This window comes from Callorhinchus milii, unplaced genomic scaffold (assembly GCF_018977255.1).
Source record: "Callorhinchus milii isolate IMCB2004 unplaced genomic scaffold, IMCB_Cmil_1.0 Scaffold9, whole genome shotgun sequence".
In the NCBI taxonomy this organism is placed as follows: domain Eukaryota; kingdom Metazoa; phylum Chordata; class Chondrichthyes; order Chimaeriformes; family Callorhinchidae; genus Callorhinchus; species Callorhinchus milii.
Genome location: NW_024704750.1, coordinates 22,901,111 through 22,923,462, shown reverse-complemented (window position 1 = coordinate 22,923,462; position 22,352 = coordinate 22,901,111). Strand labels below are relative to the sequence as shown.

Here is a 22,352-nt window from a genome sequence, read left to right as displayed (position 1 = left end):
TATTTGTGTCCTTAGTTCATGGTTCAAACCACTTGGACATCGACTTCACCTTTATGGAAGATATAGAAAGATCGGAGGCACGCACAGGCATTCCCAATACACAGTACACAAAGGAAAAGCCTTTCACATTTAATTTGGAAGATTACCAGGATGCAGTGATCATTCCAAGGTATGTGCTGTTTATTATTTATGCTGGCCGCTTTGGGTCCAGCAAACACACATGTTTAGGCCTCTGCACTACGGTAGAGTGATTGAAGGGTATCGGCAGAGTAACCGATTGAATGACGAGGCTCCTGTGTTATCACAAACAAATTGCCTGGGTGAATTTAAGATGCGATTGGCTCAGTCTTTAGACTTTTTGGCCTTAAATAAGTTGGGGGAAAATTGTCTTTTGGAACCACTTCCAGACAAATCTATGCTTTTTATTATAATAATAATAATGATGCTTGAATTTGGTATAGTGCCTTATCACATTGTAGAGATGCCCCAATGCGCTTCACAGAGAAAATTGTAAAGTGAATTGACTGTCTATTTTTGTTTCGCTTTGGTTTGTATCTCCAAAATGAAATGAATAGCAAACTGATCAGTAAAGGGTTTTACATTTCATGTGAGGACTATAGCTATGAATACAATACAGTTATATACTTGACATTTATGTAACGACTTACACATCGGGAGAATATCTCAAAGTGCTTGACAATGCTGGGTGGGCGCGAATGTTCACTATTACACTGGTTAACAACAAATCTAAAATCTCTCACTCCTGCAATCGGTTGCAAATTACATCTTATTGCACCCACTGATATTTCAGATCAGTGGCTCAATGACATGTTTAACTTACAATTTGTGATTTATTTCACCCAGATATCGAAACTTTGACCAGCCTCATCGTTTCTACGTGGCAGATGTGTACACCGATCTCACGCCTCTCAGTAAATTCCCCTCCCCTGAATATGAAACATTTGCAGAGTATTACAAAACCAAGTACAACCTTGATCTGACCAACTTGAACCAGCCTTTGCTGGATGTGGACCACACATCTTCGAGGTAAGGCTGTGTTGCAGCGGCCTGCTGCGTCTAAATAGCTAATGCAAGGTGATCAGCAAATCCTCTACCGCCATCCACAGATGCTAAGATAGTATTGCACTGTATGATATCTGAGTCTGGGCCTTGATGGCGAACTGCTCATTACATTATTTTAATGTCTCTAACCAAGAATGAACCTGCTCCGATGGTTTCAAGTGGCAAGGAATTTGCTAATAGTTTTCAGTTATTGTGGACTGAAATAGCTCTGAGTTCTTTGAATATTTCTGAGAGTACAATGTCCTACGAATAATATTCTGTGTGTAAGTATCACATGTCGAGTCATGTAGACCGGAAATAATTTTATACCGTTCTCCTCGGCTCCCCTTCAAAATCTTTAGTGGAAAGACCACAAAATCTATCGTGGTAGCAGTAAACCTGCAAGGTTGCATTGCCTTACATTTGGAATGTCATTTGGCTCAAGTTAGCACTGAATTACTTTCTCCTGTTGAATTGCTATGTAATAAAAACATCTGCTTTTGCCGTCAGACTGAATCTTCTAACACCACGACACTTGAATCAAAAGGGAAAGGCACTGCCTCTAAGTAGTGCGGAGAAGCGCAAGGCTAAATGGGAGAGTTTGCAAAACAAACAGGTAAGAAAGAAGTTCAGCAGCTTCTCGGTTAGCATGTTGCCCTGATGCAGGTTATATAAACTGATTGGGTAAGCCTACATTTTGTAAATCATTTAGAGTATTGTAACTTTTCTCAAGATTCGTTGCCACTGGCATTGACTTTAAATTGCTAGGTGGCAGTAATTAGTGTTCAGTAATGGGAAGGACACTGACTGGAAAAAGCTCAACCACTTTTTAGGTCACGTTCTCAGTTGCTGGGATCTGATACTGGGCTCTCAAGACCCTCCTTTTCGACCGCACCTTCGGTCACCCTCCTACTCCTACCCTCCCTTCCCTCCAACCCTCCTGATCCCAACCCCCAGCTCGGGTCCAAATCTCTGACAGTCCAGCGACTTGGGACATCCTCCCGACCTGAAAGGCTCTGTGTAAATGTCATTTGTGGTTGTTGTTGGATTCATATGTGTCATAAGGGACTGTATAAAATGAATCCTGAATTCATGAAAAACGTTTTTCCAAAGAGTGAGTGTTGTGAATGGTTGGTACTACAACAAGAACAACTTGCATATCTATAGTGCCTTCACACAGGGTAGCGTCCTGGAGCGCTTGACAGTGGCGGCCAGTTGTTAGTTGATTAGCAAATCACTTTTCTGGGGATAATAATTCCTTTTTTTAAAAAAAAAAGAAAAATTGGTCACTCAATCCAATTCTGTTTGTGGGACGCTGCTGTGCACAATTGGCTGCTGCATTTCGCCCACAAAATATGCACTCAGTTCACTTCACAGTATATCCTGAAAAGCGCTTTGAGACGTCTCGAAGATGTGCTAAGTCCCTGTATGAAATGCAAGGATTATTATATGTATGGGATCTGCTGTTCTGTATTTCTAGTGATTTAAAGGTTCAGTTAACTAACTTTCCTTCTTTATTTAAAGATTCTGGTCCCAGAACTCTGTGCTATTCATCCGATCCCAGCTTCCCTGTGGCGCAAGGCAGTGTGCCTTCCCAGTATTCTCTATCGTCTACACTGTCTATTAACAGCCGAGGAGCTACGAGCCCAAACAGCCAAGGAAGCCGGTGTGGGAATCGAAGCTCTCCCTTCAAACTTCAGGTCTGTCGCTTCACTTATCATTGTCCTGCTTATTGCTATTACACTGGTAAATACAAACAAATACATAAATAAATGCTCACCGGCAAATAAGAGCAAATTACTCAAGGGGAGGTTATTACAATTCTGCGCATTTAATTGTGAGAATTTCTGGGTTTGATATTGTAACCAAGATCTACCGCTTAATGCACTAGGCCATGCCAATGGTGAGCTGCTTGATGGTGGTGAGTGTTGAGAGCCAATATGAGCCCCGAAGACTTCAGTACAGGCTGGGTATTGTATACTGTTGGGACTTGAACATTGCTGTGTTAAATGGCTCAAGGCCAGTTCAGAGTGCTGTGCACCAGCCACTCTTGCCTGGTTTCCTGTAATGGACCTGTGGCGTCACCTGGTGTGTCCCAACTCCACACTGAATCACAGGGGATTCCTGATCATTCACTTAGTGGTATCAAGGAATCGGATCGTGTTGGCCATCTTACAGCAAGCGGTGTTGCAGATGGAGAGTGGATGAAATCCACGTCAGGAATTCTGGTTGTGGTCCAGAGTAAATACAACAAAGAGACGTTTTTAACGGTGATTACTGTATATACAATATAACAGTCCCCTTGGGAGTGACTTTACAGGGTTCTAATCTAATAGAGGGGGTTCAGATGTCCTAACCCACGAAAGCAAATCTGGAGTAGTTTATAGCGTCACCTGAACCCTTAGATTGGATTACAGTCTTGAATTTGCTTGTTAGTGTCTGTTTGCACAATTCATCAGCTGTGTATTTTTAAAGTATGAGATTATTTCTTTTGTTTCTTGCTTTCGGGTGAGTTTCTCTCCGTGCTGTAACTAACGCCTATAAAGAAGGCTGTTCACCTCTGCGACCTTATCTGCAATACTTGTGGCTAACTTGTAGCAGACTCCAGGGAGGGTCTGTTTGTGGTACATTTATAGTTTGCCTAGAGGCTGTAATATTACCCCTTGGTTTTGATGTCGTTCAGTCATCGGAACCACAATCTTGTATTAACAATGCCAGTCCAATAAAAGTCTCTTCACTTAAACTTGAGCATCAGGACTGGAGCCCTCCGGGGCTGGAAGGATTGAAAGGGGTGAATTTGTTTAAAAGTGTTGATGATTTGACAGAACTGAAATTGTGAGAGGTGTTCTTCATTGAGTGATGGGAAGCAGGAGTGACACAGGAAAACCTTAAAGAAAACTGAAGTGTGATGTGTACCGTGTTGGGAAATGACCACTGAGGGGCAGCACAGCGTTGGATCATGAGCTGGATTGTCATCCCATATGCCTTGATCTCATTCCATTTGGAGGTGCATGTTAAACAGATTAGACCATAAGAACATAAGAAATGCTCAACAAAAAAAAGACCAAGGTCCATCCAGTTTGCCTTCCACCTTCCTGGCTGTTGCATGCACATATGTCCCAAACTATCTGTGTGCTATATCCCATAATGCTATTTCCTAAAAGAAAACTATCTAATCTGTGTTTGAAGGAATCAACACTTCCTGCTTCAACCGTCTCCTTCGGGAGGCTGTTCCACAGGTTCACTATTCGCTCACTGAAATAGTGTTTCCGTAGATCTGTTCTAAATTTACCCCCTTCAATCACAGGCCATGGTTTTACTATTCTGGACTAGTTGAAGTAGCCTGTTGTGATCTACATTGGCTCGCCCTTTTAGAATCTTTAAAGACAGCAATCATGTTGCCTCTCAAACTTTTTTCCAATGTGAATAAGTTAAGCAGATTAGACCAGAACAACTCTTCTTTTCCCTTTCCCTCCCCCCAAATGTCCATTGTCTTGGGTAGCTTTTGTGAACTCACTGCATAAGCCTCTAATAAATGGGAAAGCCCAAGTGAAACCAATATAATTCATAAGAACATAAGGATTTGCTAGGTGAAAGAAGACCATGGTCAATCTAGTTTTCCTTCCACCAACCTGGCAGTCGCTTGGCATGTCATGTCTGAAACTATATTGTTTCTCGATTATTATTTTCTAGCAAAAATCTACTTGAAACAAATACTTTCTGCTTCTGCTGTCTCCCTAGGGAGCCTGCTCCTTTTCACTGAAGTAGTCTCCGCAGATTTGTTCTGAATTGACCCCACTTCAATCACAGGCCGTGTCCTCTGATTTTACTGTTTCAGTACAAGATAAAACATCTTATCATGGTCTATATTGTCTAGTCCCTTCAGAATCTTAAAGGCTAATATTGCCCATCAACCTTCTCTTCAGTGTGAACATGCCCAGTTTATCTAATCTCTCCTTGTGGTCCAGTATCCCCATCCCTTTTAGTCTGTATTGTTTTTGTTGTACCACCAAAGACACAACTGTAGACTTCAGTTTGGAAGATGCTCGATTGGTTGTGGTTTAGCTGGGCAAAGGTTGTGTGTGCCTCACACTGAAATCGCGGTCTGCTGGAGAGCTGTAAACTAACCCTTTGTGAAGATAGGGTAGGGTGTGGCTCTGTTTCTTTCTTGAATTAAGCATAATTTGACAATATGTTGTGTTGCTATTGCAATCCCGTGGCAATGGTAGCAATTTATCTGTCCTTGGTGTATTTTGGAAGGATATGATTCTGTAACTGTACAACTATGAATTGAAGGGAGTTTTTTTCTCTCCCTCTCGGTGTCCAACAATCCAATCCACTAACAATCCTCCAGACAAAAAATGGTCATTCATTTCAAGGCTGCTTATGTAATGTTGCTGTGCACAAATTGGCCGTGTTTGCCTACAAATGCATATTCCCTACATTTTGCAGTAAGTCCTATAAGGCAATTTAGGCGTCTCGACTGTGTCTAAGGCACTATCCTATTATTATTATTTATAATGTCAAAGTAATTAGTTGGGGAGAGCCAAACTATTCTCTCAGTCCTTCCTGCCAGACTTTACAAATTGCTCTACCTATTGGAAATATCCCAACAATCCCAAACTACTGTGTCACTTGTCCTGTTTATAAACATCAGCTGTTCAGCTATGGTAGGCTGCACAGTTTAACCCACTTTGCTACCTGTATGTACAGAATATAATGAGAAGTATCTGGCATGAATTGACCGTCTACTACTAACTTTTGTGTATTACATTCTGATGATTTTATAAGCCAGAACCTTGTAACCTCATCAACTCCTTATGTCCACTATAAAGTTCTAATTCCCATGAAGTTATTTTCAAGACCATGATTTTTGTAGATTATAGGCCGTGTAACTCTTGGGTTTATGATGTCCAGAAGCAGTTTTTACTGCATGTATTTATTGATATAATAATACTGATGCAAGTTTAAAGCAATGGATTTTTATATGTAGGTTTCTAGATGGTTTTATTTTGACAGATAGTGATGTTTTTGTGCTTGAAATAATAATTTGGTCACTCGATCCATGACTGTTTGTGGGACTTCTGTGTGCAATTAGCTGCTACGTTTTGCCCACAAAATATACAGTCAATTCACTTTACAATATATTCTGTGATGCACTTTGAAACGCCTTATAATAATCCTTGCATTTGATATAGCGCTTTTCACGTCTTCTAGACGTCCCAAAGTGCTTCACAGAATATACTGTAAAGTGAATTGACTGTATAAGATGTGATAAGGCACTATATCAAATGCAAGGATTATTATTGTTGTTGTTGGTAACCCTGTGATCTTTCTGTTGTTAGGTATCCCAATCTAGACTTTGGGTGGAAAAAGTCTATCGACAGCAAAGCTTATATCATGACAACTGGCCCCTGTACAGAAGAGAATGAGAGTTACAATAAGCACAGCACAACAGTAGCCCCTGAAGATGCTGCACATCAAGGTGCTATAAACGAGAACTCCTCCTTAGAAAATATTTGCCAGACATCTGTGAACAGCAAACCATCGCTCAAGAACCCGTCACCCAAAAAGCTCTGCGATGCTGACAAAGTCACCAGGACCACAGTGATCAATGGCGTCTGTTCCGAGACCCAAACCCAGTTCATAAACGAAGATTGTGTTTGTCAGCGGAATCAAAGGAACTCCTACAGGCACGATGTACTTGTACAGCCAACTACCTCAGTTCCAGCGCAAAATACACACAACAGTGAGAACCAGCTCAAGCCCCGAGTTGAATGTAATCTACAAAGTAATAACCTTGATAGAATTACTAACAAATCTACCTCAGATGGTTGCTCAAAAGAGGCAATTTCCTCCAATTCCTCACAGCCTCTGGCAATTCCACAGTGGATCTTGGATCCGGGTGATTGCCCTTCTGGTGTGTATACAACTGAAACCCTCGGCCCTAACCCTGGTCTGATTCTGCAAGCTTTGACCTTGTCAAATGCCAGTGACGGCTTCAACCTGGAGCGTCTTGAGATGCTTGGTGATTCGTTCTTGAAGCATGCTATAACAACATATCTCTTTTGTACATACCCTGATGCCCATGAAGGTCGGCTGTCCTACATGAGGAGCAAGAAGGTGAGTCTTAAACCGGCAGTTTGGTGAGTGTTTGAAAAGATACAATAAACTACTTTCGTTAGGATTTATTCCAACTTTTATATTTTGCGGCCTTCATTTTCGATACTGCTTTTTCTCATTCCAAAAATATTGAAAGCAGACTTTCATAATTTTCCTGACCAACTGTTGCCATGTGTATGCTTTCAAGGATATATAATATTGAAATGAGTCTCCTTGCTTTTGGGAATGGCTTTGTTTTGTTCTCAGGCTGCACATCCACCTTCTAGTGTGAGCAAGCAAACAACATAACCTGCTGACCTTGTTCTACTGCTAATGAAATTAGATTTTCTGTGTGTGTGAGAGGTTGTGGGTTTGTCTCTTTTTCCCTTTTCTCTCTCTCTCCCTTTTCTCTCCTAATTCTCTCTCTCCGCTTCGCTCTCTTTCTCTTCACTCCCTCTCGCTCGATCCTCTCTTTCTCTTCTCTCTCTTATCTCTCCTCTCTCTTTCTCCAACACCTTTCTAAATATCTCTGGCTGCTGTTGAGAATTGGCCATGGCGGGGAGTGGTGGGGGGTTAGGGTTAGGGATTTGGTTGAACGCTGGAGTTACTGCCTGTTTCTGGCACTGTGCCACTTTGGCATTTGTTAAGCTAACAGTCATTGAGATTGGCAGCCGAAACGAAAGTATCGGGTAGTTGTGCTGTACGCCAAAAGTAGTTTGATTGTGATGTGAGGGGAGCACAGCACACAGTATTGTATATACAGGGTATACTGTTCCCCTTTAAGGTAAAGTGAAATCCAATATCACTGCATTTCAAATTAACGTTCATTCGAGAGAGCATCTTTTCTCCCCATCAGGCTTAACACCAAAAACAAAACCTCTTCACTAAGAAATCATTATTTGTAGCATGACAGGATCGCCTTTTTATATAAAAAAAATGGTTTTGTAATGTCTTCTCAACACATGTTACAATTAAAACAGTACTACTATGGTCTAGCTGGAAAATGATGAGTGGTGATGATGGTTGGCAAAGTATATATAGGATTAAAATGATGCAAAGTGTTACAAATAGCAAAGTGGGGACTCTTCAATATGTTGGAAACTTTAGGATGAAACCATAGTGAAACTGTGCTTTTGAACATTCCTTTCCCAGACATATTTGCCTGACTATTTACTAAAGTAGAATAGATGTGAATTCAGAGCTTGGGGAATAGCCATGAATGATGCTGTGTGCACTCCCCTTACTTGCTCTACATACTCAAAGGCCAGAGTCTTGGTCCCTGTCCTACAAGGGTTGAGTTCAGATTTCAGTCTCAAACAGCATTCGGGCTTCGGTTCACCATTGGACAAGATAATAATAATAATAATAATAATCCTTGCATTTGATACAGCGCCTTATCACGTCTTTGAGACGTCTCAAAGCGCTTCACGGAATATACTGTAAAATTAATTGACTGAATATTTTGTGGGCAAAACGCAGCAGCCAATTGCGCACAGGAGTGTCCGACAAACAGCCGTGGGTTCAGTGGCCAAATTATTATTAGTATTTTGCGCAAGAAGTCAACAACAACAAGATTCCATTTATAAAGCTCCTTTCACGTCAGGAGGACGTCCCAAGGCGCTGCACAGTTGGGTCATGACCCGAGGAGGGGGGAAATGGTCAGGGTGAGGGGAGGGAAGGGAGGGAGCGAGGAGGGGGAAGAGAGTCGAGAGGGGAGCTGAAGGCTCGGTCAAAGAGAAAGGTTTTGAGACCGGCCTTGAAGGAGGAAAGGGAGGAAGCGGCGAAGGCACTGGGGGATGGAGTTCCAGAGCCTCGGGGCTGAGAGGCTGAAGGCCCGACCACCGATGGTAGGGCGGTTGGGGCGGGGGACGTGGAGCAGACCAGAGCCGGAGGAACGGAGGGTACGGGCAGGTAGGTAGGGTGATAGTAGGTCGGAGAGGTAGGAGGGAGCGAGGCCGTGAATGGCCTTGTAGGTGAGGATGAGGATCTTGAATTTGATCCTCTGGGGGATGGGGAGCCAGTGGAGGCGAGCGATGGTGAGGGCGAGGGTGAGGGCGAGGGTGGGAGTGATGTGGTCGCGGTGTCCGGTGCGGGACAGTACACGAGCTGCAGAGTTCTGAATGACCTGCAGTGTGGAGGGAGGGCCGGGAAGGCCGACGAGGAGAGAGTTCCCATAGTCCAGTCTTGAGGTGACAAAGGCGTGAACCAGGGTTTCAGCAGCGTGAGGGGTGAGGTAGTGCCGTAGTCTGGCGATGTTCCGGAGTCCACCGAATCTGGGGTGCAGAACTGATACTTCACCGCATTGCTCTTGTGTGTTTCTGACGGGAGATGTCGCAAGTCAGATTCTGCTCCCCACCACCACCCCCAATTCGAGAAACCTGTACTCGAGTCTTGATTGCATTGTCTGACATAATGGAGTAAAATGTCTTCTGTTAAACCGTTGAGGGGAGATTACATTTAAACGCATTGCTGTTTGCGTGCCTGCCATTGAAATGCTGAATAATTAATTTTGATTTGAAATCCCTCTTATTAGTAAGTTATCTACGCCAAACAGAGCACATACTATTCAGGATCAGCTCCTTAGCACGCTTGAACTGCCTGATCAAATCTAAACCTCGGGTATTATCTTTGCCCAGATATACTCAATAAGCAAATTGGCTACAGTGCGAACCAAAAAATTGTTCCATAGGGAGTTTGACAAGTACCACACTTCCCCTCTTTCTAACTTTCTTTCTCTCTCCCTCTTTCTCTCTCTTTCTTTCTCTGACTCTAACCCCATAATTCAAAACGAATTGTCATATCTATTTAGTGTCTGATCGGAGTTTGGTGATTGAAGTATATTAGTAAAGCAGAGAAGAGGGACCTTTGCTATTCCCATGCTGTAACTGACCTGCAAGTTGCATGCTCATTTCCTAGAAGTGATATCCCTTACCTTGATGATTTGAACACAAAAAAATTTAAAGGGACATTGTTCATAATTTGGAATAATACACTCATCAGAGCTGGGTAGACTCATTCAAAGAATAAAGCAGCCATCGTTGCTAGGAGGTCACCCTTATCATGCAAACTGAGACAGTTTTATTACCCCTTTAAGATAGCTTTGAATGTGTGTAGATTTTATATAGGCAAAAAAAAGGGTCATTTTAGACATTTGCTGAAGCAAATTGAGTATGATCAAATGTGCAATGTTTATAATAATAATCCTTGCATTTGATATAGCATTGTCAAAACCTCTCAAAGGTATGTGAATTTACTGTGTATTTTGTGGGCAAAATGCGGCAGCCAATTGCGCGCAGCAGTGTTCCGCAAACAGTCGTGGATTAAGTGACCAAATTCTTCTTAGTATTTATTTTTTTGGATTATTACCCCCGGAAAGCGATCTGCCAATCGGCTAACAACTGGATTGCTGCTTGCTGCTAGGTAAACAAAGGTGTGTGGAGTAAAGAAACTTGCCTAATGTTTCGCCTCGTCCGGGAATCGAACTGGCGTTCTCTCGTTTGCAAGCCGAGCGCGCTAACCACTGCACTACGGGACTCCCATGTATATCTAAGTACTTGTATATAAGAGACAGATTGATCGCCTGGACACAGTTTTTCGATGCGTGTGCTAAGCATTTCACTAAGTATTAGCTTTAAGTAGTTTCTTCACCGGCTGATTTGGTTTGAATTGAAAGGAAAAGGAAATCTTATGCTTTTTATTCAACCCGAACTTGCGGTGTAAGAAGTGTCATCTCTCTGTAATGGAGGAATGATGGAGGGGGAGGGGAACAGCTTCTTCCTGTCCAAGGCTGTTACAGGATTAGCTGAATGGATCTAGGAAAGCTCTGTTGTGTTTAATGGGGCCCAAGTGTTTTTTCTATAATCCTTACCTAAAGATTGCCTAATTCAGTACCTCACGTCAAAACATTTCTAAATGCTTCACGGGTAATTGTGATTAAGTATGGTGAATGTATTCTTGATGAATACCATAGATGGCAGCTTTTGATCCTTGTATTTCTACTGAGATATGGGAACGAATGTAGAGGATATTGCCTTAGCTCCAGCAGAGCAAAATGCTTACTTATTCACTCGAGAAATTGTGCAAACACGATGGGCTGAATCAACGCTGTCTTCTGTGCTGTAAAGTTTTGATTCTAAAGCTTGGCTCACGATTCAGAGCTCCTTTCTCAAACAACTATTGAATTCCAACTAATTTGAAGACTTATATTAAATTAAAACAGGTTATCGGCCTTTTAAGCAATGAATAGCCGTCTGAACTGACAGGTAGAGTTTAATTGTCACAAACTGATAGCTGGGCGGATGAAATTAGATGTCTGGTTTCAACATGGTCTGACATCAATATCTTTCGAAAGGCCTTTTTGCTCTTATTAAAAAAAACATTCCTGGGACAATTAACCCTGTCTGTCTTTAAAACGGTGGACCCCGATAAAAAGGCGATGTGGAGATGAAAAGGGCCTTTTTGATACGTATTCAACCGTGAGACAGGAAAATATAAGGAAATCTGATTTGCCGACCACTGGAAAAATCCCATCTGTTCTCAGCTGTCAAAAAATCAAATGTCATAACTATAATTATTATTTATACATTGGTGGCAAGATTTTTAAGCGTTTCAACACTTGTACTTTTCATTTGAGTTACTGGATGATTATAGAGTCTGCTTGCATCAATTCTAGAGAGTCTTCTAGGTGTCATGATAATGACAGATTGTTAGAGGCATATTTATACATTGTACTATAATACACTGGAATAATACAATCTTTCTCCAGGAAAAGCTGTTATGAAGCCATGTTCTGACAGAATAATTTCAGATTGGAGAGAATATTGCCGTGTTAATTATTTCGGAGTGTGGTGTGTAAAGAATAAAATGGATGATTTAGCAGGAAATGTGTTCTAAATTATATTGTTGTAATTACAGCTGTTTCCTTAATAAATCAGTTTTAAAGAAAATAGAAAGAGGGCATCTGGAAAACATTACCCGTTTCTGCCTAAATAGCTGCCTCTGGGTTTCAATGTGAAGGGTGGGCTGCAAGTTAATTGATGCACTGTACAACCATCGTAGCCACAACATACAAAGTGAAAATTGAAAGCAGTACTTAAGATGAGGGACATGTGGGCATAATTTACAGTCCCCTAAAATCTCTATCACTATGCATAAAACTTCACTGGAAACTCTCCTTGAAACGCTGTGCTTCGCCGGGCACCCTAATTTTGTTGCCAGCCTCCAGAGGTTTTTTTTATTTTTACGATGATTCATTAAGCCCTGCTTTCCACACCCTGTTGTGATGTTCCTAGCTAACGTTTGACATGACAGGTTTTGGAGCTAAACTGGATGATCGTTTTCCAGTAAAAGCATAGCCAAATGTCTGTGCAGAGACCCGATACAGTGGCAAGTGTTTTTATGTTTAGAACGGGGTGAATTGGGCACACACAGCCTGTGTTTAATGTTTCTGCTTGTTTCCTGTTTCACTGATGAACCACTGCAAAGTGTCTTTTATGAAGTTGTTTTATAAAACACATCACATAAGATAGTGTTGAATCTTTTAACTAAATTAAATGTCAAATGAAAAAAAATGTGGTCACTCAATCCACGACTGTTTGTGCGACACCACTTGGGACACAATTGACAGTCAATTCACTTTGCAGTATATTCTGCGAGGCGCTTTTGAGACATTCCGAAAACGTGATAAGTCACTATGTGAAATGCAAGGATTATTATTATTGTACCTTCAGTTTGAGCAGGACACTAAAGCTGCTGGTTATCAGTAACCCAAAATCGTTAGCACTGTGGGAAAACTCAATATAATATTTAAATCTGAATGTAAAGTTTAGGATAATTTGAATGTTTCACCCACAACATATACAATCAATTCACTTTATAGTAAATTCTGTGAAGTGCTTTGAGGTGTCTCGAAGACGTGATAAGGCGCTATATCAAATGCAAGGATTCCACACATACTTTCTCACACGCACACAAACCAGTGATTTGCTTCTCAGCTGTGCAGTGCTGTTCTTACTTAAAACTTGGGATGTCTGCAAGAGCAATGAGTGTCGCTTTTCCTTAGTTTTCTGTCTCGCTGCTCTTTTCTTTCCTCCTCTCTTTCAAGGCCCCAAATGCTGAGCTATACATTGCTCCTGCTTAGTGCCTTCCCATGACCACAGATGAAATTTAGAAAGTCTGACCTTGGTGTACATTTGGTTAGACCGTCGAGAAGAGGATACATTACAAGTTTTGGGTTTCTTTTTTGAAAAACCCAAACCACCGCACAGTGTGGAAAGGTCCCAGATTCAGTAGACTTGACTGGGGTGGGGGGTTGGAGGCCACTACAATTGTCTTTCGTGCCTCATAATAAGGAGAGAAAAATATCGTGGCTCCTTTTCCTGGTTTGTAACTGTGGCTACCTCCTGGCAAGTGCCACTGTGTCGGAAAGGTGTAGATTGGATTTTGTTTGGCTGTGATACTCCTATGGCCTGCACCGTCTCACATGGAAAAGGTGCCCCGGTAACTATCCCAGCTTTAGTCATCTTTAGACGGAGGAGGCAAATTGATCAGTCGTCTAAATCTGAAATTTACATTCCAGCCTTGATATCACTTTAAGGTGTCCGTATTTTGTTACAAGGAAATTCCCACCTCGTCTGCTTTAAAGTGTGTTCTAGTTCATGTTTGGTTAGGCCTCAGCTAGAGTACTGTGTTTAGTTCTGGGCCCCACACTTTAGGAAGGATATCAAGGCATTGGAGAGGGTGCAAAGGAGATTGACCAGAATGGTACCAGGAATGAGGGGCTTCAGTTATCAGGAGAGGCTCGAGAAGCTCGGATTATTCTCCTTGGAGCAGAGAAGGTTAAAAGAGGAGACGTAATAGAAGTTTTCAAAATTATGACGGGGTTCAAATATGATGAACAAGGAGAAACTATTCCCACTGGCGGGTGGGTCGGTAACCTGAGGGCACCGATTTAAAATAGTTGTTAAAAGAAACAGAGGCGAGGTGAGGAGAAATTTTTTCACAGAGCGAGTTGTTGGGATCCGGAATGCATTGGCTGAAAGAGTGGTGGAAGCCGACTCAATAACAACTTTTAAGAGAGAAATAGATAATTTTTTGGGGGGGACAAGTTTGCAGGGCTATGGGGGGAGAGCGGACTAGTGGGATTGATTTGGAAGCTCTTTTCAAAGAGCCGGCACAAACACAAAATGCCAAATAGCCTTCTTCTGTGCTACATGGTTCTGTGGTCAACGTTTGGGCCACACATACTGTTATGACCATCCACGTTGAGGACATTGACACTGAAAGATTAATGCTATGTGTTGTGACTGCAGTGGGTTTATGGAAATTATTTACTGTCGATTGCTGTTCAGTTTAAGCTGTAGGTGCAATATCTGTTAAGTGTTGGTAATGGAATTGCACTGGCCGTTCGTAGTTCCTACCTCACTGCCACTGTTGCTGAAGAAATCAGTCATAGATATGACAAAGGCACGGCTTTGTCAAGTTTGTAATGGAATTTATTCAGCCACCTCACCTCTAACCTCTGGAATTTTCAACCAAAATTGTCTTGCCTCACAGTCTCTTTCTCTTTCTCTCTCTCTCTCTCTTCCCTCTCCTCCCAGTCATCTCCTCAACAATGCCTTTGGCTTCCTCTAAATTCCTTCAACTTTGTAGACATTGCTCTTATTGTTACACACTTTCAGACGTCTTTATGTAAATGGCACTATAGGAATTGCAAGTTCTGTGCTTTTCCTACTCCATATAAAATGAATGATATCTTATACTTCTGAAAATGATCTTTTGATAATTTAATGATTAATAAACGCTTTATTTTCAGGAAGATTATTTTCATTACGCTTGTTGTTGGCTGTAAATTGTTCAATTCTTTCATCTGTTTAGGTAAGCAACTGTAATCTTTATCGTCTTGGCAAAAAGAAAGGACTCCCCAGTCGAATGGTGGTGTCAATATTTGATCCACCTGTGAATTGGCTCCCTCCTGGCTATGTGGTGAATCAGGACAAGTGCATTGCCGACAAGAGTGAGCTGAAAGATGTGGTAGGTGTGGTGTAGCTCATATGGTTGCTTCTGAAAACCATCAGAGCTCTTTACAATGTTAAAAATGAGAGCAATTTGTTTTTTAATCTCTCCCGGGGTGGAGGAAAGAGTCTGGTTGAAGCAGCTGCACGTGTGCAGTACAGAATATACAATCTGTTGCTTGGTAACTTTCTCTCACTGTCACTAAATGCTACAAGTTTAACTTTCTGGTTGGCTATAACAATATCATAATCCTTGCATTTGATATAGCACCTTATTACATTATCGGACTGTCTAAAAGCGCTTCACAGGATACAATGTAAAGTGGAGTGTGTTTGTGTGCGATAAACGTGTGTGAAAGAGGCATCCTCCTGATGTGAAAGGCACCATAGAACTGTAAATTGTGCTGTATAATCTCTTTCCATGTTTTTGAACTAGTATAACCTTTGCCACCAGTAGAGAGAACGGTGAGGCAGCAAGCTGATGTGATGGGGGAAGAGGAGGGAAGAACTAAACCATGTCTAACCTTGGCATTTCCTTTCAGATTGGAGCAGAACAACTGGCCAATGGGGCGCCCTATGAGGATGAAGAGGACGAAGATGACGACGAGGTAGAGGAGGAGGACCCTGAATTCCGTGAAGATTTGATGTGGAGAGCACACAAGGAAGAAACCGAGTATGAAGACGACTTTTCCGAGTACGATCAGGAGCACATCAAATTCATCGATAACATGCTCATGGGGTCTGGTGCCTTCGGGAAGAAGATTTCTCTGCCAGCCTTCCCACCCACCGAGGGAAGCTACGAGTGGAAGGCTCCCAAGAAATCCACATCGGGGAGCGGGCATGTCTCGTTGGAGGGCGATGAGTTTGACTACAGCTCCTGGGATGCCATGTGCTACCTGGATCCCAGCAAGGCCACAGATGAAGACGATTTTGTGGTGGGATTCTGGAATCCATCGGAGGAGAATGGCGGGGTGGACGCGGGCAAACAGTCGATCTCTTACGACCTGCACACTGAGCAGTGCATTGCCGACAAGAGCATCGCCGACTGTGTGGAGGCTCTGCTGGGCTGTTACTTAACCAGTTGTGGAGAGAGAGCAGCCCAACTCTTCCTCTGCTCTCTGGGGCTGAAAGTCCTCCCGGTGGAAGAAAAGATAGGTTCCCTGGTGAAAGCAGGAGCGACTAAGGAGCAGAGCGTCCTTCGTCTGAAGGAAAAGGCTGAGAGTGGAACGGCTGATGATATCTTGTTGCCCAGTCTGAAACCGCTTCCTTGTAAAGACCTTGAATATGGCCACCTGCAGATTCCTCCCAGATGCATGTTTGATCACCCAGATGCCGAGAGGACATTGAGCCACCTAATATCTGGCTATGAAAACTTTGAGAAGAAGATAAACTATAAGTTTAAGAACAAGGCCTACCTTTTACAGGCATTTACCCATGCCTCCTACCACTACAACACAATTACAGGTAAAGTCCTGACAATTAGACTGTGAAGTCCTGTAGCTTAGTAGTTAGAGCGCTCGCCTCGCAAGGGAGAGAACCTGGGTTTGATTCCCGGCAGAGTGAAACATTGGGCAAATTTCCTTACTCCACCCGCCTCTATTTACCTAGCAGTAAATAGGAAACCGGTTGTTAGTCGATTGGTGAATTGCTTTCCCTTCAAAAAAAATAGTAATAACAATTTGGTCACTCCATCCACGACTGTTTGTGGAACGCTACTGTGTGCAATTGGCTGCAGAGTTTCACTCACAAAAATACAGTCAATTCACTTTACAGTATATTCTGTGAAGCGCTTTGAGACGTCTCGAAGACATGATAAGTTACTGTATCAAATGCAAGGATTATTATTATTGTAGGTTTAAAGCTGCCATTGCCTTTTGCCTGCAACCCAAAAGTGCAGCTACTTGCCACAATAAAGCTGGTTTAGCTTTAGGTCCCCTCTGCTCTTTGCTTCTAAACCCTCTGCTCTTTGCTTCTAAATTCTGATTTTCTAACATTATGTTGCCCTTAAGAGTTGACCCATTGCCAGTTTCTGCAAATCAGAGACCTACAAAGCTTTACGTTGTACTGCAACAACAACAAGATTCCATTTATAGAGCTCCTTTCACGTCGGGAGGACATCCCAGGGCTCTGTACAGTTGGGTCAGGACCCGAGCAGAGGGGAAATGGTCAGGGTGAGGGGAGGGAAGGGAGGGAGCGAGGAAGGGGGAAATGGTCAGGGTGAGGGGAGGGAAGGGAGGGAGCGAGGAGGGGGGAAATGGTCAGGGTGAGGGGAGGGAAGGGAGGGAGCGAGGAGGGGGGAAATGATCAGGGTGAGGGGAGGGAAGGGAGGGAGCGAGGAGGGGGGAAATGGTCAGGGTGAGGGGAGGGAAGGGAGGGAGCGAGGAGGGGGGAAATGGTCAGGGTGAGGGGAGGGAAGGGAGGGAGCGAGGAGGGGGTAGAGAGTCGAGAGGGGAGCCGAAGGCACAGTCAAAGAGAAACGTCTTGAGACCGGCCTTGAAGGAGGAAAGGGAGGAGGCGGCGAAGGCACTGGGGTATAGAGTTCCAGAGCCTCGGGGCTGAGAGGCTGAATCTTAGGTTTGTGCAGTCATCTTTAGAGCAACAATTGTGAAGTAAAGGTTCTAATGATGGCATTAGCCTTACGTTCATTATTATTGCTAACATTCTGCTGGTCAGGATTGCTTTCAGCCACTACGCCCCAAAACTCTGGAACACTTTTCCTCTATCCCTCCGCCTTGCCTCCCCCTCTCCTCTTTTTCAAGTCCCACCTGATAACCTTCCTCTTCGTCCGCGCTTATGGTCACCTCCTCCTCCCCTCCCCCCCCACCCCCACCTTGGAGTCAGGCTTCGCCACTGTTAAGCGCTCTGAGACACTGCCCTGGGTGGAGGGTGCTATGTAAGTGCAAGTTGTTGGTAAATCCAAGTCCAGTTAGTGACTTAATTGCTGCAGGGTGTCAACTGGCGCCCATCCCATTTCATCTGGCCCTCCATAACCCGTATACGTTATGTTTCTGGAAGGAAAACACAAAAAAATGTGCTTATGCGGCCTGCGAATGACTCTCAAATAGGGCATCCGGCTCTCAGCAGCCAAGAGGTCCGACCTCCGCCCTGCTTTATAGCATCGCTCCCTGGAAAGGGGCTTAGTGTTTTTAATTTGAAAATTGCGCATCGCAATAATTTGAAAATGTTAAACGTTTGCATCTTAGAATCTACCTCCCATCTTAAATGCTCAGTAATATATTCTCAAACTCTATGTTCAGATTGTTACCAGCGGCTGGAATTCCTTGGAGATGCAATTCTGGACTACCTCATAACCAAGCACCTTTACGAAGATCCACGGCAGCATTCTCCCGGCGTGCTGACTGACCTGCGCTCGGCACTGGTCAACAATACCATCTTTGCTTCTTTAGCTGTGAAGTACGATTATCACAAATACTTTAAAGCCATCTCGCCCGAGTTGTTCCATGTTATAGACGACTTTGTTCAGTTCCAACTGGAGAAGAACGAGATGCAAGGAATGGATTCTGAGGCGAGTTTTTATCATGGGGCGGCCATTCAGCCAACTATACGGATGCTAGCTCCCCCCTACCCCAAGCTAATCTCGCTTCCTCACTCCTCCTCCCCTGTTACCCTTTAATAATCCAAGTGTTAATCCCATTCGCTTCTGGTTGCTGTTTCTGGTTTCTTCACCTTTTCAAAGCTGTTGAGTGAGACGTGCAGTACAAAACTCCATTTATCCCCACGCTTTCATGTGGGGAGGATACCTCAAGGCCCTTAGCAATACTGGAACAAACCCCCGCTTAACCCTGTTCCATGGTGACCTAAAATTGCAGGTTTATGGTGAGGCTAAATTCAAATATTGGGACATTGTATACACAAGGTTGCACTGAATTTTCCCTAAAAGGAAATAAATAAATTATCGAATCCTATAGGTTAGTGGCTAGAGCCTTGCAAGCGAGAGGACCTGGGTTCGATTCCCGGGCAGGGGGAAATCTTGGGCAAGTTTCCTAACTTTACACATCACTGTTTACCAGTTTGTCAGTTGATTGGTGGATCACTATGCCATGGGTAACGATCCTTTTTAATAAAATAATAATAATTTGGTCACTGAATCCAAGACTGTTTGTGGGACACTGCTGTATGCAATTGGCTGCCGCATTTCGCCCACAAAATATACAATCAATTCACTTTACAGTGTATTCTGTGAAAAGGCGCTATAACAAATGCAAGGATTATTATAAGCATTTAATGTCCGAGGGGCTGACCAGGCCTACTCGTTGGGGGTGTTGTTGATTTCACTGTCTGAGCACTTGAGCGGCTTCTGAAGGCTGAACTGTGTGACTGAGTATTTAATCTAGACGATGTGAAAAGCGCTATCTCAAATGCTTGGATTATTATATTATTAATTAACACCATCTGTTTTGTGGGAAGTGTCTCACAGCTTAAAATACCCGTACATTAACTTAATTCAACAATAAACACTATTTTCACACCACACTTCAGACCCAACCACAGATCGTTGATATAAAGAAAGACAACAATGGGATTTTTTTTACTGTTGATTAGCGACGTCACTCTTAATTCCCTTTTCTCTCCACCCCCCCCCCACACACACACAGACACACTGTAGGAGAGTGCTGCTAAAGTGTTTTTTTCTGCCTGTGTTTACTACAGCTGAGGAGATCAGAGGAGGATGAGGAAAAAGAGGAAGATATAGAGGTTCCCAAAGCCATGGGGGATATTTTCGAGTCTCTTGCTGGGGCCATCTATATGGACAGTGGGATGTCCTTGGAAACTGTTTGGCAAGTTTACTACCCCATGATGAGACCACTCATAGGTAGTCAGTCCCTTCTTGATGGCTTTTGATGTCATTGCTCCAGCTGTCTTAACTCAGCGATTGACGTCTTCGTCTTGTGCTGTGTCTTACAGAGAAATTCTCAGCCAATGTCCCGCGTTCTCCTGTTCGGGAGTTGCTGGAGATGGAACCAGAGACGGCCAAGTTCAGGTAAGTTTACAATGATTTACTATTTTAATGAAGCTCTGAGTGGCAGCTACCAGTTGATTGATTGTTGATCTGCTGGAGGGAGCGGGAGCTGAACAGCATAAGCGCCCTGGGACGCTATATAAATGCAAGTTGTTCTAGCATTCTCTGACTGATTGATAGACACATAGAGGCAGGCCACTCGGTCCAGGCAGACATTCTGATTGAATGACGTGACTGATTCTCTTCTCTCCCAGCCCCGCGGAGAGGACGTACGATGGCAAGGTGCGTGTGACGGTGGAGGTGGTTGGCAAAGGGAAGTTCAAAGGAGTCGGCAGGAGTTACCGGATCGCCAAATCCGCGGCAGCTCGCAGAGCGCTGCGTAGCCTGAAGGCAAACCAACCTCAGATACAACCCAGCTGAGAGGTCCCCTACTATCTCTTCCCCCCCACCTCACCCCAGCCCCCAAAACACACACACACACACACACCCTCATCAGCAGCTTGCCTGGAGTCAGACTGGATCAGGTTTGAAAGTGAAACCAGTCGTTCTCTGATGGTGTAAAGCATTTGTAACTACCGTATGTAAAATTTAGGATTAATTGTAGTTGTATAGTAAATTTTTTGCGCAAACACAATCTTTTTCCTCCTCTTTTGCTAGCTTAATCACGAGAGTGCTTTATATCATTTGCGAGCGTTTTTTTTAAATACCATCGTCAGGTTCCCTCATAATGTTTACTTTGGTTTAAATTTAAAGCTTTTGCTCTGTGTTAGTGAGCCAGGAAGCTTATTATGCTGGAAGTCATTTAGTTCTTTAGATTGCACATTTTTTTTTAGTAATCTTGAAACTCTTGATCTGTGCACTAGTGCCAGTGCGAGGTCGCTCAGTGTGTAAGCTGTTGTGTGTGAGCTGGTGTGAGCGAGCGAGTGTGCCAGTATTGCCCTGTTTCCTTGTCGTCTGTACACTTAGAGATGGCATTCCCAATCCTTTCTTTGCACTTAATTTGATAGGAACAGGTTTCACTTAAAAGAGCAACTGGCATTTTTTTTAAAAAGTAATAATTGTTCAACTTAACAATGCCACATATTAAGTCTTGCATTTAATCAAAAGGGTTTTGCCTTAATTGAAAGTAACCCCCCACTCTTTTCTTTTCATTTCCTGAACCTTTGATACATTTCTATAAGCGATTTACATTCCCATTTAATACGCATTGCACGATGATAACCGTTACCCTGGACTGACCTCCTTTCCGGTTGTGGCTATGTAATTTATAGCAGAACAAGAGGTAGCTACAGATATATTTTAATACAGATAAAATGGTTTCAGATACTTAAGAGTCAACAAGGTATTAAAACATTTTTGATGCAAGATGTAGCTAAATTTACACACCATGTGGTCTCGCTAGGAACCCAGGTGTGTTCTGCCTACGATCCGAGTGTGAAGTGTTTCCAAATGCAGCAAACCATTTAGTCTTTAGTCCTTAACACAGTCGGGAACTTTTACTCGAATGACGGTAACCTTAGACATATTCAGAATATGCTGCAGATTTTTGTAAAAAAAAAGGTTAATTTTTATTTTTTATTGATATAAGCACCTTTCCGTTTAGAAGAAGGGGTGGAGAAAATCAACCACCGACTGACAGACTGTCCTTGGTGTCTGGCCATAAGCGTTTTACAATTCACTTACACCAAAGCTGTGCATTCACGTTCGTTACTGAGGCGGAGCTTGTGTACTCCTTCTCCGTCAGTGGGGGTCTTTCCCCACCCCCCGCCTCCCTCCTGGAAGCCAGGAATGTGATGTGGGTGGGCACGGAAAAGGGATGAGGTGATTTCACCAGCATGGAAGCTTTTTATAAAGAGGATGCATCCGATTCAGGCTCAGCCTAAGGTAGCGGTTTTGTTTTTCAGTAGGTTGCAATTAGTCGCTCGAATACCTCAGTTCTTGTTTGCCTGCATTTGGAGTCCTGTAGCTCAGTGGTTAGAGCACTCGCCTCGCAAGCGAGAGGACCTGGGTTCGATTCCCGGGCAGGGCGAGACGTTAGGCAAGTTTCCTTACTCCTCATGCCTCTGTTTACCTAGCAGTAAATAGGAACCCGGTTGTTAGTCGATTGGCGGATCGCTTTTCCAGGGGTAAAAATCCCTTCAAAAAAAGAGAAAGAAATAATAATGTGGTCACTCAATCCATGACTGTTTGTGGGA

At 43.2% G+C, this 22,352-nt stretch overlaps 1 protein-coding gene across 3 annotated transcripts in view; it reads left to right on the top strand.

Moving 5' to 3' along the window:
- The window catches only part of dicer1 (dicer 1, ribonuclease type III), a 57,154-nt gene extending 35,011 nt beyond the window's left edge, over positions 1-22,143 (top strand). For all 3 annotated transcript variants that reach the window (XM_007911355.2, XM_042337864.1, XM_042337865.1), the window contains 11 exons: positions 16-169; positions 865-1,047; positions 1,573-1,678; positions 2,587-2,762; positions 6,408-7,185; positions 15,040-15,195; positions 15,719-16,640; positions 18,434-18,702; positions 19,848-20,010; positions 20,103-20,178; positions 20,412-22,143. In XM_007911355.2, coding sequence (XP_007909546.1) covers positions 16-169; positions 865-1,047; positions 1,573-1,678; positions 2,587-2,762; positions 6,408-7,185; positions 15,040-15,195; positions 15,719-16,640; positions 18,434-18,702; positions 19,848-20,010; positions 20,103-20,178; positions 20,412-20,577 — 3,149 coding nt within the window. In that variant the 3' untranslated portion in view covers positions 20,578-22,143. The remainder of the gene's footprint in view (positions 1-15; positions 170-864; positions 1,048-1,572; positions 1,679-2,586; positions 2,763-6,407; positions 7,186-15,039; positions 15,196-15,718; positions 16,641-18,433; positions 18,703-19,847; positions 20,011-20,102; positions 20,179-20,411) is intronic.
- Positions 22,144-22,352: the final 209 nt, after the last annotated feature.